This window comes from Callorhinchus milii, unplaced genomic scaffold (assembly GCF_018977255.1).
Source record: "Callorhinchus milii isolate IMCB2004 unplaced genomic scaffold, IMCB_Cmil_1.0 Scaffold4, whole genome shotgun sequence".
Taxonomy (NCBI): domain Eukaryota; kingdom Metazoa; phylum Chordata; class Chondrichthyes; order Chimaeriformes; family Callorhinchidae; genus Callorhinchus; species Callorhinchus milii.
Genome location: NW_024704745.1, coordinates 41397134 through 41414311, shown reverse-complemented (window position 1 = coordinate 41414311; position 17178 = coordinate 41397134). Strand labels below are relative to the sequence as shown.

The 17178-nt window shown below is 40.5% G+C and overlaps 1 protein-coding gene across 1 annotated transcript in view; it reads right to left on the bottom strand.

Annotated features, from left to right (window-relative positions):
* The window catches only part of LOC103185538 (cilia- and flagella-associated protein 47-like), a 174702-nt gene that overhangs the window by 16515 nt on the left and 141009 nt on the right, over positions 1-17178 (bottom strand). The window contains exons 58-60 of the mRNA XM_042334120.1: positions 10961-11120; positions 3610-3704; positions 1969-2127 (exon numbers count right to left, since the gene is read on the bottom strand). Of these exons, the coding sequence (XP_042190054.1) occupies positions 1969-2127; positions 3610-3704; positions 10961-11120 (414 nt within the window). The remainder of the gene's footprint in view (positions 1-1968; positions 2128-3609; positions 3705-10960; positions 11121-17178) is intronic.

Below are 17178 nucleotides of genomic sequence, written 5' to 3'. Positions count from 1 at the left end.
AATCGATTGGCAGATCGCTTTCTGGGGGTAATAATCCACGACTGTTTGTGAGATACTGCTGTGCTCAATTGGCTGCCACATTTCGTCCACAAAATACACAGTAACTGCACTTTACATTAGATCCTGTGAAACGCTTTGAGATGTCTCAAGAACATGATAAGGCGCTATATCAAATGCAAGGATTACTTCTTTTTATTTATAAATACAAATTCCGCAAGGAAATGGTTAGTCAAAAGTCTTCAAAAGATAGCAAAATATACTTCCTTAAGAGAAGGGAGTATTCCCCAAATAAAATTAATTATTGACATCATAGCTGTTTGTGGGAAATTGTGGCATGCAATTGGACTTCGGCATTCACCTACAAATAACAATCACTCCACTTCATAGTAAATCCTGTGAAGTGCTTTGAGATTCCTTCTCAATGAGAAAGAAGCTATGTCATATGCAAGGATTATTATAATATAAATGTTTGCCCAATTAATTGCTTACGAACAACACTTCAAAATAATTTGTGACTATTTGCTGTCTTTTTGCTCTTTGCGCAATTCATCTTAATGCAGTTGCAAACCAAATATAGTGTAAATCTATTATTAACTATGAAAATAACACTGCTATTTTGTAAAAATTGGTCTATGAGAACTGTGTCAACTTTTGATCATCATAGTTATTAAAGAAGAATCAGAAAGGGTTCAAAGAAGTACAGGAGAAAGATATTGGGTCTTAAATCAATGATCTAGTAAGGGAGGAGAAGAGAGCTAAATCTGTTCTCAATGGAAAGATTAAAGCTAACTGGAGGAGGAAGGCAGATTGTATATTTTCAAAAAATCTTATATTATCTGTACTGCAAAAAATATTCATGGCTGCGTAAGACCTAAGATTCTGATCAGCTGGTCTGAATCTTGGAATAGAGAACATAAAATATATTTTCCACATTTCTGCCTACAATAAAAAGCAGAACAAAACCACTCTAAAACAATTGTGTTTGTCAACCAAAAAAGGGGAACAAAAATGTTTACTGAAAATATTTGCAAGCATGGCTATTTCTGTACCATGTGCTAACAGCTACAACAAATGAACGGATAGATTTTTCTTGAGGTAGAGAATAAAGAATACAAACAGTTTCATCGAGAAGAGTTTCCTATAAAAAGAAAAATGGAATACAAATTAAGCTTGAGTGGTGCGCATTTTCTTCTAAGATACAAAGAGTTTTGCTCTTTTTCTTCTCCTTAATTTATATTGCACTTAACATAGATTTGTGGATGTTTACATAACAATTATTGATATAATCTTTCATGCAGGTGCCCTTCCAATGTACTGGATCAAGGAAATAAGGTCAGACAGGTACAGGGATAATCCATCTTTATTACTCTTCAATCACAGATCCTAGTGCTGTTTGAGTCATACTATCTGTTTTTTCTGACAAAAATGACCAGGCTTCAAATTGGGTTTATCTGTAATCATCATCTCTTTCAAAAGTGTACAGATAACACTTGGGGAGAAAAAATATATGCTGCGTGTACACTTTCTATTAATGGTCCACAGTTTATTTTTGTAGACACAGGTAAACCACAGCATGCATAGAATCCTAGCTATAACAACATAATACATTTTGCAGTGTTGGAAAAATAACAATAAATATGGATGGCCAAAGGAAGGAGCTCTCTATTATCAGTAATCAATTAGAGCATTAGCTCCTGCCAAGGTTGAAGTCAATCTCTTCCTTCATTATGTATGATTGTATAGCAGGGTACAGTCAGGTATTCTTGGATACCCAACTGTATTTGTCCCTCTTGCCAACTATTGACAAATCTACTTGCGCACAAAAATGCTTCCGGGGTATCAAAGATAGAAGAATCTCAAGCAAGTAACAATCTACACTTTACACAACATACGTTAAAGTTGATGGGTCCTTAGTGTAAGAAAGGGAGGGCTAAGTGAGGAAGAGGCACAGAGTATGCTGTATATTACCATTAGTTTCATGAAGTCCATCTTGATGGCAATGAGCAATAGAAGGGATGAAGGCTTCAGGTTGCTTTGTTTGTGTAGCTGAAGAACCAGGGACAGCGCCTGTTAGTACGATCTCAACTCTTTCTTCTATTCGGTTTTTGGCTTGACACTGTATAACAGCTGTGGAAAACAAAAAACTATATGTATAATTTCACTTGCTAAGCCAATACTAAGAAATACTAACAAACTAACCAAAGGCTAAAGAGAAATATTGAAAAATTTATAAGAAAATAAATAGGGCTAGGAGTCATATATAAATAATGATTGAATTTAACTAGAAAGGGCAGCAGCTGTATTAAAGACCAGATAGCTCTTTAAGGGATATGTAAGAAAGATATTATAGAATGTCAGGAGGCAGAACAGGTGAACAAATGTTTTTACTCAATCACTTTCACAAATGAAGAGTGTACTTGAATTTTAGATCAGGAACCATTAACACAAATAAATATCAGCAGAACATGTGTTCTGAAGCAACACAAACAATTCTAAAAGAAATGCAAATAATTATGTGAACCTCTGAATAATATTTCCTGGAAATTTAGACACATTGGGGATCTATCCAAGGACTGGTATATGAGCAATTGTATTTTATTATTCCAAACAGCAGTGAAATATGAACCTGTAAATTATCGACAAGTTTAACCAAACATCTAAAATGAGAAAATGCCTGAGAGCATCATATGGAATGCTATCAATATTTATCTAATAGGAACAGATGGCAGAAAACAGTCAATATGGATTTAAAACCCATAAGTCACATTGCATAAATCTATTGGAATTTTTGGAGGAAGGAAGTAAAATAATGGATGAGATCTATCTGGTGGCTATTGTTTACTTGGATTTCCAAAAAGCATTTGATAAAGTTCCACATGTGAAATATTTAAATGCCAAATCTTGGGGAATAAATGGAAAATTAATCAGTTAGATTGAAATCTAGTTCAGTATAGAAAGCAGATTGTAATGATAAATTGAAATAACTGGCTAAATGGAATGTCCAGCACAGTTCTGGGACATCTGCTGTTCAAACTATATATAAATACATATATACATATGGAGGAGAGCATTTATTGGAATCCGTTGCTGTGAAGCGCTCTGAGACGTCGTCCAGCATGGAGGGCACTACATAAATCCAAGTTGTTGTTGTTATTCAAATGCAATTAAGTGTTTGGAAAGCATTCAGAAAAGGAAAACATGATTCTAGGTCTATGGTTTTGTTATGAAGAGAAGTTTACAGTACTAACTGATTTGATTCGAAAGACAAATTGAGGGGAGACATGGGTCCAAATTGTTGGAATACAGTCAAACCTAATAATTTTATTATTCAAAACTGGCTTTCCTCCTTGTTGTTCCACCACCACAATGGTAAGTGGCTGTCATATCAATATTAAAATATTTAGATACACACAGAAAAAAATCTCTTCTCAGGTTGGACCCATACAATCAGCAAAATGGATTGGAGAGCTCCAACCAAGAAAAGAGCTCCACCTCAAGGAACTCGTCTGCTGTTCTGATGTGGGGAAAATTACCCTTGCAAAGTGATTTTTTTCATTGGCCAGTTTGGAAATACAGTGATCAAGTCAAGTGAAACATTTGCTAACTTACCAGGAGATACATCAGGGGGCAATGCCTCAGGGATACCACGAATTGGGTATAACCACCGGATTCCATTAATTTCTTCATTATTTGATTTACTGATACTTAACATAGAAGATTATTGTTTAGAAATCACTTCAAAATCTACGAAACATTCTCATAAAAGTATTATAATTAATAGGGAAATCATCTCACCATTCATAGCAAATAAGGAAAGCATTGCTCTTTAAATTCTTAACATCACTTATGGAAATATCAATTGTAAACACAATAAACAACTACTTTTTATTTGCTCCTGATTCTGATAATGTGTAATATTTTAAATATCTTTATCATATTTTAGCCATAGAAACAAATAATAAAATTGTAATAATTTACAAATAATTGAAAATGTCAAATTAACTGTACATGCCCTCAGTAGGCTGCTGCAATAACAAACTGTGCAACCTTGTTCTTTGACCTCTACACGGGCATGATGCATACCTGTTCATTCACTCCACTTTTATTTATCATCATGCCTATTATCAACAGCCAAGTAGTCTCTTTTTGAAAAAAAATAAAGGAATTCTTCGACACAAATGGTGCATGATGATGGAAATACAGAAATCTATAGCCCAGAAGGAGGTGATTCAGCCAATCAGGCTCACAGAGCAAGGAGATCCTTCAATACCACCACCTGCCTTATTTCCATATGCCTTCAAGCCCCTCTCTTTCATGTGCCTGTCTTCTTCCCTCTAGAAGGCTACAATGGACTCCAGCTCCACCACTCTACTCGGCAAGGTGTTCTGCATCCCAACTATACTCTGCGTGAAAAACCCCTCCTAAATTCTCCTTTTGCTATTCTTAAGGCTATCTTACAATTATATCCCATAGTTATTATAACCCGCATGAAAACGACCACCTGCTCCATCGACCTCATCCCTAACCCTCTCCTTACCTCCCAGTTCCACCTCCTTCCTCCTCTACTCACAGACATCATAAACCTCTCCTTGTCCACTGGTACTATTCCCACCTCATTAAAAACGTCCATTATCACTCCTTCCCCGCCCACAGCACAGAAACAAGGAACAACTTATATTTAACAACTTATAGTCAAAAAGAACTTCAAAGTAGTTGACAAACGTTATGGTCGACAATGTTCCCAAATTTAAAGATTTTAATCAAAGAATTACCAGTATCAATTACTAAATCATAACAACCTATTATGTTCTTTCTTTTACATGCTACAATTGAACGACATATGACAAATTCTATTAATAACCCGCAAGAAACAGCTTGTTAGAACTCTCTTGGATAAACGTCCCTTTGTCCCTAATTGTCTAAAAACACATATATTTCCCACTCTAAAGTGGAAAAGGGCACTAGGCTATACTGACCAGATGGACGCAGGTTCAAGTGCCAGCCTTTTTGAGTTAGCTACTTTCACATTGTAGCAGAAGAGGTGCAACAAGTTGCTTCAGCATTCAATGGACAATAAATTATAAATAAATTATAAATAAATATGACAATAAATTAGGCATAGTCCTGTTCCTGAACATGCTCCAGTTGCCCCTGATGGAAAATACATACGTTTGGATTGAGGTATAGACTCGATAGGGATCAGCTCTGATTTCACCATAGTTGAATAGCCTGCTGAATAGCCTGGTTTCATATATAAAGAAAGTGCACTTGGGGAAAGGTGCTGGAGAAAAAATGATAATCATCAAGCCATAACCCTTTTCTAGGATGGAGGTGTTTCTCACCTTATGCTTAAATGACTAGCATCTTCTAGCATGTGAAAAATAATACTGAACACTTTTTACAGTTAAGTACTGGATAATCATATTTCAGTAACAGTTTCTTTTTTTCCAGTCCTTCTATAAAAATGGTTGTAATTAAAATGGAAAGACAGCTCTGTTGTTTTCTTAATTTGTTAGGGGAATATTCTAATAGATAATGTTAGAAAGCTTTTCACACTCAAAATGAGCCAAAGCAACTGAGAATTTCTATTGAAAATAATGGAGATTCCAGATTCCTGAATCTTTGAGATGTAAAAGGGACTAGTTAATGGGATGAAGGGTAAAGCTTCTGACAGCAGAAACTCAGAAAAGGATGGAAGGGTATTTTGCAGAGGGGGAGCTGCCAGAAGCTATATACTATAAGTGACTTGTGGCATGTGCAGAATTTTAAATGAGTTGAGAATAACCGATGACAGCTGCGCCAGTTCATTTCCAAAGTTCCTCTTACAGGCAACCTTTAATGTAATTTTAAATGGATCACAAAATGCACATGTCAGAATGCTTTCGCCCTGAGGTTATGCTGTTTGTAGAGTTTGAAGACTGGTTTGATCAATTGTTTAAAACTCTGTATATCTTCAATGTGAGACAACTAATAAGCTCTGCAAATAAATAAATCATTAAAAGAAAAGCTTCACAGACATAGCAGGAAACCACCTTCTGTTCACAATGTCCTCAAAGGAACATCAAATAGTTGCATCAGACTAGGTGCTCTACTACTTTCCAACAACAACAAATTACATTTGTATAGTGCCTTTCACATCATGTCCAGTCAAATGTTTGCACTTGAGCAGGAGATTGCAATCAAGAGGGTGAAGGGTAGTGGGGTTGGGAAGTTGGCTAAAGGCAAAGTCAAACAGGATTGTCTTGAGAAGGGCATTGAAGGAGACAAGGGAGAGGGCAAGGTGGAAGGATTCCAGGATGGAGTTCCAGAGGATTAGGGCAGAAAAACTGAATGGTGGGGACACGCAGCAGATCTGCTGAGAGGAGGGAGTGGACAGGTTGGTATTGTGTAATAGGTCCAGAAGTAGGGAAGAACATGACCATGGAGGGATTTATAAGTGAGGATGAGGATTTTAAATTTGATCCACTGGGGGATGGGGAGCCAGAGGAGCCAGGTAAGGGTGGGGATGATTGGTTCACGGAGCTTGGTGTGAGCTGCAGAGTTCTGAATAATCCCCAGCTTGTGGAGGGAAGAACTGGGAAGAGCGCCGAGCAGGGAGTTAGGTTAGTCAAACCTGGGCATGATGAAAGCATGGATGAGGGACTCAGCGACCTGAGCGGAGAGACAGTGGCAGAGACAGGCAATAATTCTGAGGAGGAGGAAGGCAGAATGGTAAAGGCATGGATGTGGGGTTTAAAGAACAGTTGAGGGTTGAACTGGACACTAAGGTTCCATACTGGTTTTGTAAGGTGGAGGGTGCATCTATGAATAGTGATGTTGTCAGTGCTTGACAACAAGTTGACAAGTTTGTCAACGTTCAAATGGAGAAAGTTAGCTCTCATCCAGGATTTGATGTTTGACAGACAATCCACCAAGATTGAAGTCAAGGTCGGAGAGGAGAGATACTGTGGGGCGTCATCGAACTCTATTTCAGTATTATTTCCAACTAACATAATTTAATAGTACGAATAAACCATAGAGTTGACAAAAGTAACACCTGGCAAAACGTAGAATACAATACACAATACAATACAAAATTACATTTATAAAGCACCAGGAGGACATCCCAAGGCATTGAACCGTCAGGGATTAGGACCTGAGTGGGAGATGGGATCAGGGAGGGTGGAGGACAGAGAGGATAGGAGGGTGGCCGAAGGCACGGACAAAGAGGAGGGTCTTCAGGCATGCCTTAAAGGAGAAAAGTGAGGGAACAAGTCGAAGGGAATGTGAAATGGAATTCCGGAGGGTGGGTCAGACCGGCTGAAGGCCCGACCACCGATAGTGGGGTGGGCCAGATGGGGGACATGGAGCAGGCCGGAACCTGCTGAGTGGAGGGAGTGGACAGGTTGATAAGGGGTTAACAGGTCGGAGAGGTAGGAGGGGCAAGACCATGGAGGGCCTTGAATGTGAGGACAAGAATTTTGAACTCGATCCTCTTGAGGGCTGGGGAGCCAGTGGAACCTGGTGAGGGTGAGTGTGATGGGGTCACGGAGCCTGGTGCGGGAGAGGACACGAGCTGCAGAGTTCTGGATGGTCTGCAGCTTGTGGAGGCAAGAGTTGGGAAGGCCGACAAGCAAGTCATTGGCATAGTCAAGCCTGGTTGTAATGAAGGCATGTATGAGGCTTTGAGGGGTGAGGCAGTGGGGAGTCGGGCAATGTTGCGGAGGTAGGGGAAGGCAGAGCAGGTCATGGCATGGATGTAGGGGAGAAAGGACAGTTGAGGGTCGAACAAGACACTAAGTTCCTGACTTGCTTGGTGAGGTGGAGTGTGCATCTTTGGATGCTGATGCTGCCAGTGCCTGAGGTGCGGAGGCGCTGGCACAAGCCAATGGTCTTGCTGACGTTCAACTATAGAAAGTTGGCTCTAATCCACGACTTGATGTCTGACAGGCAGTCTGTCAGAAAATCAGGGTCCTGGGGTCAAGGGTGGAGGCAGAGAGATAGAGTTGGGTGTCATCCGCGTACATGTGGAAATTGACCCCACGGTCTGTGGATGATGTCATCAAGAGGGAGCATGTACAGGTGGAAGGGGAGAGGGCTGAGGACAGAGCCCTGAGGAACGCTGCACAAGACGGCGTGGGGAATGGAGGAGAAGCCATTTATGGAGACAAAGTGGAGCTGGTGTGAGAGATCTGAATCATTCAAGGACAGAAACTTGAAGATTAAGGTGAGAGGAAAGGCAGTGGAGAAGGACAGAGTGGTCCACAGTGTCAAGGGCAGCAGAGAGGACGAGGAGACAGAGGGAGCCCTGATCACAGATGGACAGAATGTCATTTGTCACCTTGGTCAGGGCTGTTTCTGTGCTGTGAGCAGCACGGAAACCCAAATGGAGTAGTTTGTAAAGGGAGTGACAGGAGCAATAATTCTTTCAAGCACCTTGGAAAGGAAAGGGAGGTTGGAAATGGGGCAGTAGATAGTGAGCAGGAATGGGTCCAGGGAAGGTTTTTTTAGGATAGGGGTGATGACAGCAGTTTTTAGGGGTTTGGAATGGTAGCAGTTGATAGGGAGAGGTTGATCAGATTTGAGAGTAAAGGGGCAAGGAGGTGGAGCCTGGAGGTAAGGAGAGGGGTAGTGATGAGGTCAAGGGAGCAGGTGGTGGGCTTCATGCAGGTTATAGTGGTGGTGAGAGAGGAGAGGGAGACAGATTTGAAGGTGTGGAGGGAGGAATGGGTAGGGCTTAAGAGTAAGGAAGAGATGGGGTGGGTGTAGCGCTTGGAAGTGCAGAGGCGGCTTAACAGATTCCCTCAATTTTGGTCTCAAGGAAATCCAGCATCTCCTCACAGTTGGAGTTGGAGGAGAGGATGGGCAAGACATGAGAAGGTGGACAGAGGAGCCAATTGATAATGGAGAAGAGAAGCCTAGGGTAGTGGAAGAGAAGAATAGGCCTGTAACTTTTTCATGTTTATACCATAAACCAGGGTGGTCCAATCTTTTGGCTGCTGAGGGCCAGATGCCCTGTTTGAGAAACGTCTGTGGTCTGCATAAGCAATATGTTTGTGTTTCCCTTCCAGAAACATAACATAACATTTACGGGTTATGGAGGGACCAGATGGGCCAGACAAAATCCGCACACGGGTTGCCAGTTGGACCATCCTGGGATAAACCAATCATCTTGCTTAACCCACTAAACCTCCTAAAGGAGACAACAAATCACAATGTTCTAGAGTTAAAGCTCATTCACGTGTTCAACAGCATGTGAACTGACATGAGAATATCTGATTGTTTGTTTCTGTTCCTTTGGGAAAAAGTCTAATCTTTATTTTTCTTCCATTTTAGTAGTTCGGTGACCATGTTAACAGTACACGTACAGTTCTAAATCAGGAATCAGACACAAGAGTGTCCAGCAGTACAGACTAGATGTGCTTAGTCTCAATTAAGTCTTTGTGTATATGACCCTTTCTTTATTTGCTAGAAAGCCGATTGCTGCTGTCTACTTTTGTAATATTTGAACCTGAGCTTGTATTCAGACTCAGCTTCTGATTCTAAAAATCTTTTTCATTTGCTCTACCCACATAAGTTTTCAATTTTGTTTCTCTTTTTGAGGTGATCACATCCTCATACAAATATTGCTTGGTATTTTACATGTAGAGTGTGAAAAATTACAGTTCAGTGCTAGGGAAGCATTTTTTTAACATCCAGTTCACGCCCAGATGATTATTTCAAAAATTCAAAGTAATCTCTGTGGATTCATATTAAAAAATACAACATATATTTTTGCAAATACACCAATTACAATTAAGAGAGTTTCCAATTGATAAACGACCCATCATTTGTTACTGGTTTCCAGGCTTTTCATGAGTTTTAATCCCATCTGAATATCAGTTGAATATCATGGCGTGGAACTTCCACTGCTGCTACTGTTAAGCTGTGGATCCTCAGCACGGAATGTGACACTGAGGTGGAAGCCAGTGGCATTTTTCTCCACACTCATTATTTTTACATTTGTGGACGTTGTCTCCTCACTTCAATTGGCGGTGAGCTGTGAGCATATAGTGCAACAACATTATGTATTTTGTAGATAATGGTGGCAGTTCGGGCCAAGAATTATATATTTGCCTTTTTTCAGGTTACACCATATTTATTAAACTTCAGAAGTTTTGGATTGTGTGTAAAGTTACTGCACAATTTTGTTCCTTTTCATCCTTGTGATGGAGATTGGTCAGTTGAAATATTTAGCAGGGAAGTAGGGATATGATAAAGGGTCGGGAAATAACATTAAGTTGTAGAGCAGTTATAATCTAAAGAACAGTAGAACAGGTTTGATGGGCTGAATGGTTGTGATCTTCTATTATGGTCTTGCATTCTTGATGTGAAAGCAACAGGTATGCATCCCCAAGAAAGATTTGCCTTTCAGTTTGCGGGCAGATGCAGGCAAGCAATATAAGTGGTATTGGTATAATAGTGTTCATTGTCGAGTAACTTCAATGGCAATTGCACCTCAGGAAAAAATAATAAATTTACTTCTGCTCATTTTCTTTATATTTAGAGAAATGTTACAGTAAGTTTGCTTGTGTGATGATTTAGCACTACCACAAGTCATGTACTTGTTATCATTTATAGTAGAAACTTTATTGTCTGTTTCTATGAATTCCATAGGGCCTAAGAACACATATTTCTGGTTATCCTTTTTACATTTCACCTGAGTTCAATTCCAGGCAGGGCGAAACCGTGGGCAAGTTTCCTTACTCCACACGCCTTATAATAATCCCTCCAAAACGAAAAACAATAATAAAATTGGTCATTTTCAATCTATGACTGTTTGTGGGAAATTGCTGTGCGCAATTGGCTGCCGCGTTCTCCCACAAATATACAGTCAATTCACTTTACTGTATATTCTGTGAAGCGTTTGGGACGTCAAGAAAACGTGAAAAACGCCAAATCAAATGCAAGGATTATTATTATTATTATTTCTCTACCTTACCTTCTCGGATCTGCTTTAGGCATTAGTTGATAGTCATAGTTCCAGTTCTTTCCATTTTCTTTCATAATTTGTACCATAATCAACCCTTCATAATATTTCATTTCATCGGGTGAAAAAATCAAAGGGATGTCCAACGTTGCCTTTGGAAGAAGTGTGATTCCTATTCAAAAGAATAACTGGTATAGTGTCATGATGCACTTCAGAAATATTAAGTTCTAGAGGCCAGAAATGTGTAATTCACCCAGAATCATTGACAACCCAAACTTTCTATATTAAATATTGTGGGAATATAGAAGCAGCAGTAGGTTGGAAGATCTTGTAATCACATGTCCTCACTTTTTATCCAAATCCCAAGAAGTTAACTCAAAGGCACTGAGCTGTGTTTTTTCTTAAATCCATTTTGCTACATAAATGTAGATTAAATGTTAATCTGCATTTATGCCTTATGTTTGAGGAAGAACAAAGCAGAAGGTATATTTGCAACAGTGAAAGTAGATTTTGTCAGCNAAAAATATTTGGGGTAGAAATTGATTAAAGCCTACAAGAAAACTTCTTTTTTTAATTTTATGACATCCTGCTTGGACTTCGGTGGTCATTTCAGGTGCTGCACATTCCTATGCATTATAGATGAATCGTGTGAGGTTTTAGAAAATCAGCACAAATCAAAACATTTCAAATGTTGGTTATCACCCTATCATATCATAAAATCAGTGCCGAAGTTATTGGAATGTGTTAAATATCATTTCACATAAATTAATCACATGGGAGATTATGCAGTGCACTCCATGTAACAAATGTGTAGATGTGAGCTAGGCGCTGTTCTGCTCCATTAAGTACGTTTCACGAATTTGCCCCTCGACCCTTATAAAATAATTAAAGCAATTTTGTTTAATTTAATTTTAGATTCAAATATAATTCAGTATTTGTACATGGTAAAATTGTGCAGTTATGTTAAGTAGATAGGTCAAAGTCATTAAACTTAATATGTGGTGTAAAATAGCATTTAGACCTGCATCAACTAAATCACTACATAGAATGGGACAAAACAATCCATTAAGTTATATACTAATATTTTGTTCAACAACAACTTGCATTTATATAGTGCCAGCTGGAGTGCAAACCCTTAACATTCCAGCACCTTGGGACATCCTTCCAACATGAAATGCACTATATAAATGTAACTTGTTGTAAAATCCACACTGAATGCTTACTTTAATAGAAAATAGCATGATTCTTAGAATATAAAATATTGTCTAGAAATCACTGATAGAAATTACAGTAAAACTCACAAAGCGTATCAGTAGGGACTATAACATTGATTATAACTTCACAGAATCCGAGTTGCAGGCAAAGTGAATAAGTCATAGGAAATCCAATTTAAATCAATAATCAATGCTGCACATGCGTAATTAAATGCAGCAGGTAAGTGCGTATGTGGTAGTTCATCACTGCAGCCTGTAAGTGAACATGTGGTGACTACATTTCCCGCGATTCAATGCGCTCACCAGAAAACAATGCCATTGCATGAAATTCTTCTGCACATGCATCGATGGATCAAGGCTATGTTTCCCAAGATTTAACACAGATGGCCGGTAAGTGCACATGATTCGACGTGTCAGAACATTGTTTCCCATGAATCAATAGAGACAATAAGTGTGGGAGTAATGTAGGAGAGGGAAGCGGCATTACGATTTCGGAGGTGATTAATATTTCAAGATCTTCTCACTTGTTTCCAAATCCCTTCATGTCCTCGCACATCCCTACCTATCCAATTTGCTTACCCCCAACTCCACCATCCACTGCTTCCGTTCAGCCAGCTCTGGCCTCCTGTTCGTCCCTCGCCCCCTCCACTCCACCATCGATGGCTGTGCTTTCAGCCACTACACCCCAAAGCTCTGAAACACCCTTCCTCAATACCTCTGCCTTGCCCCCTTCCTCCCCACTTTCAAATCCCATCTAAAGAACTTCTTTTTGATCGTGTTTACGGCCACTTCGCCCCTCCCTCCCCCCTGGCTCGATGTCACACTCCACCAATGTCAAGCGCTCCGGGACGCTAACCCACGTGAAGGGTGGCTCCCTACCAACCTGCCCGCTCCTTCCATTCAGCGGGCTCCGGCCTGCTCCATGTCTCCCGCCCGACCCGCCCTACCATCAGTGGCCGGGCTTTCAGCCTCTCTGCCCCCACACTCTGGAACTCCATCCCACAGTCCCTTCGCCTCACTTCCTCCCTTGCCTCCTTCTAGGCCGGTCTCAAAACCCTTCTTTTCGATTGTGCCTTTGGTCACCCTCCCACCTCTCTGCCTTCCCTCACCCCTACACCACCCCTCCCCCATTCTCCGGCCCCGACACCTGACTGTACAGCGCTCCCGACGTGAAAGGCGCTCTATAAATGTAACTTTGTTGTTGTTGTAAATGCAAGTTGTTATTGTAATATGAGTAGTGCAAAACTAAGTAGTTTTGATAGGAAACTGAATGGGTGAATGAACGACTTTGATCTTTTGGCATTTTGATCTTCAGTATTAAAATAATGGAGAAAGTTGTTTACAATACTTTATCAGTCTTATTAATCTTCAACTACTGTAGTTCCAATGAACAAAATGCTACACAACATAATGCAACATGAGAGGCTGTTTTATTTTACATTTCAAAACTTAAAGTGAACCTTGGTTTTAGAAGAGGTTATGAATTCTCCGCGTATATAAACTCTGGAATCTGAATTAATTTCAAATGCACCCCAGATCTACTGGTAATTACCACAGCTGTGATTATCTTCAGCTACTTTACATCCTTTTGTGTGCATCAGCCCAAAACTAATTGATGTTCTTGTCACTATGTTTAGCACAAGAACAATGCACTTGAGAGATAGCTGGCATCTCCAACAAAGTAATCATTCTTTTCAATCTAGCGTTAGGAAGAGTATCTGTTCTATAAATCCTAATCTTCTGTGATAATCTTTTGTGGATAATTCAATTCATATGTAACCATATCAACTAAATTCTACCTTCTAAACACAGCAGTATTCTTAATTCAGTTCTACAAATATTATGGGGAATGAAGATACTGACCTTTGGCAGATAACATCATCTTATTTTCCATTGGCCTATAACTTTAGCAACCTTTAAATGTGTGAATTTATTTTTAAAAATCACATTATGAATCCAAGATCCAGACATACATCCATAAGTGAGTCCTGTAGCTCAGTGGTTAGAGCATTCCCCTTGCAAGCAAGAGACCTGGGTTCTATTCCCGGCAGGGCGAAATGTTGGGCAAGTTTCCTTACTCCACATGCCTGTTTACCTAACATTAAGTAGGAACCCGGTTGTTAGTCGATTGGTGGATCACTTTTCCTGGGAGAATAATCCCTGTATAAAAAATAATAATTTGGTCACTCAATCCACGACTGTTTGTGGGACACTGCTATGCAAAATTGGCTGCCGGTTTCACCCACAAATATACAGTCAATTCACTTTACATTATATTCTGTGAAGGGATTTGAGATGCCTAGAAAAGCGCAAAATCAAATGCAAGGAATATTATTATTATTTTCAGCCTACTAGTTTTACTTCTCTTGGTGACATTATCCACAGACATGGGATCAACTTCCACATGTACACGGATGACACCCAACTCTATCTCTTTGCCTCCACCCTCGACCCCAGGACCCTGATGTCCTGACAGCCTTCCTGTCAGACATCAAGTCCTGGATGAGAGCGAACGTTCTATAGTTGAACGTCAGCAAGACCCAGGCTCTCCTGAGTGGCTCGTGCCAGTGCCTCTGCACATCAGGGACTAGTAGCATCAGCATTCAAGGATGCATACTCCACCTCACCAAGGCAGTCAGGAACCTAGGGGTCTTGTTCGACTCTCAATTGTCCTTTCTCCCCCACATCTGTGCCATGACTCGCTCTGCCTCCCCCCACCCAATGCCCTGCTTGTCGGCCTTCCCAACTTCTCCCTCCACAAGCTGCAGACCATCCAGAACTTTGCAGCTCGTGTCCTCTCCCGCACCAGGCTCCGTGACCCCATCACACACATCCTACCCTGGCTCCACTGGCTCCCCATCCCTCAGAGGGTCGAGTTCAAAATTCTTGTCCTCACCTTCAAAGCTCTCCAATGGACTTGCCCCCTCCTACTTCTCTTACCTGCTAACTTCTTATCAACCTGTCTGTTCCCTCCATGTCCTATACCCGGCCCACCCCACAATCATCGGTCCGGCCTTCAGCCTCTCTGCCTCCACCCTCTGGAACTCCATCCCACATTCCCTTCGCCTCTAATCCTCCCTTGCCTCCTTCAAGGCATGCCTCAAGACCTTCCTCTTATACCGTGCCTTTGGCCAACCTCCCACGCTCTCTGCCCTCCAACCTCCCTGATCCCAACCCACAACCCCTCCCCCGCCCCCCGCACAGGTCCTAATTCCTTACTGTTCAGCGCCTTGGGACGTCGCTTTACAAATGTAATTTTGTATTGTACTTTTAAGAATACAAACAAATTGGTTTGGTTACAGCTGTTACTGAATATTGATGAATGAAGACAAATTTACAAATGGTTATGATAGGATTTAACTTACGTAAAATTCAGAAATAACAAGCTCTTCATATTTTATTTTAACTTTTACTTCATGTAAGTTTCAATGTTTTCCGGACTGTGTATCAGCCTGGCTCAATTGGTGACACTCTTGCCTTTCGTCAGAAGTTTGTGGGTTCAAGCCTCACGTCGGGATTTGGAACTCATATAGTCTCTCATTTGTGCCAATGAAGTGCACAAATAGTGGGAGGAGCTGAAGAGCGACCAGGAATGTTTTAGTTTAATTTAATCTGATGCCTCCCCTACACATTTTCAAGTACATGTTAAAATTCCATGACACTATTCAAAATCAATGAGAGGATAGATTTTCCTTGTCCACCATCTTCCAGAGTAATCATGGCTGTTTCTGGGATCTTGCTGCTATGTTTATTTACACAAAATGGTCACTACACTTGACAGTAATTCATAAAGTGATAAAACATTATTAAAAAAACAAGTAATCTCTTGCTGTCAATTATTCGCTCATAATTGAGTTCCATCTGTATCATTACTTTAGAAGTTACATTCCACATGTGGGTTTGATACCCTTGAACTGAATCAAATATCTTAGAAGTAATTTTCTCATGACTGAAATGGGTATCCATAATTATGTAAATTATTAAACAATCTTCTTAAAATGCTTACAGAGTATGCAGACTCCCAAATACTGTACTTCTTAGCCACATGACTTTCAATAATAAGACTATTAAATTGATTTCCAACTTAAAATTCTCCTCCCTATTCCGGATCTAAGCATTTTTGAACTGCTGCCTATTTTCATGTTTTTTTTCTGTTTCTTGCCTAATTTGGAAAAAGACAAATTACTTTAACTATTGAAAGAACCAAACAGAATATTTTTCCTGTCAAAGGATGTTATCGCCTCCCACAATGCTGAAGGCAGATGCCAGTCAGATAGCTGATGAGCAAACTCTGAGGTTTGGGGTGACAGCTGCTGGAAGCATTAGCTGGAGTCCGAGTTTGTGAACATTCCTTCGTGCATGCAACGTTTGGAATCCACCATTGCAGGCAGGTCAGCGCCTCCAACTGATGGAATAATAAAAAATAATAATCCGTGCATTTGATATAGCGCTTTTCACGTCTTCTAGACATCTCAAAGCGCTTCGCAGATTATGTTGTAAAGTGAATTGACTGTATATTTGTGTCCCACAAACAGTTGTGGATTGAAATGACCAATTTATTATTATTTTTTTCTTGATGGATTATTATCAGGTGTGTGGAGTAAGGAAACTTGCCCAAGGATTCGCCCTGCTGGGAATCAAACTGAGGTCTCTCGCTTGCAAAGCGAGTGCTCCAACCACTGAGCTATAGGACTCCTACAGGAATCATCATTCAATAGAAAGGGATGTGTTTCTGAGGTGTGGGCAGGAAGATGGCATTGACCACCCACCTAGCGAGGACTCAAAGCTGTGCTTGTCAGATGTTAAATGACCAACTAGTGACCTCCTGGGGAGGGGGGAGATAAGCAAGGTTTCCTTGGAGCTGAACAGGCTCCAATGTGACATGTTTGGCAACAGAATGTCAGAATCGAACCCACCCTCTGTGGTGGTCTCAGAAGTCCAGTTCCTGAGCCAGGCGGGTCTGCAGTATTCCAGGGCACTGCTAATGACAGCACAGCCAGCCTAGCTCATCAGCAG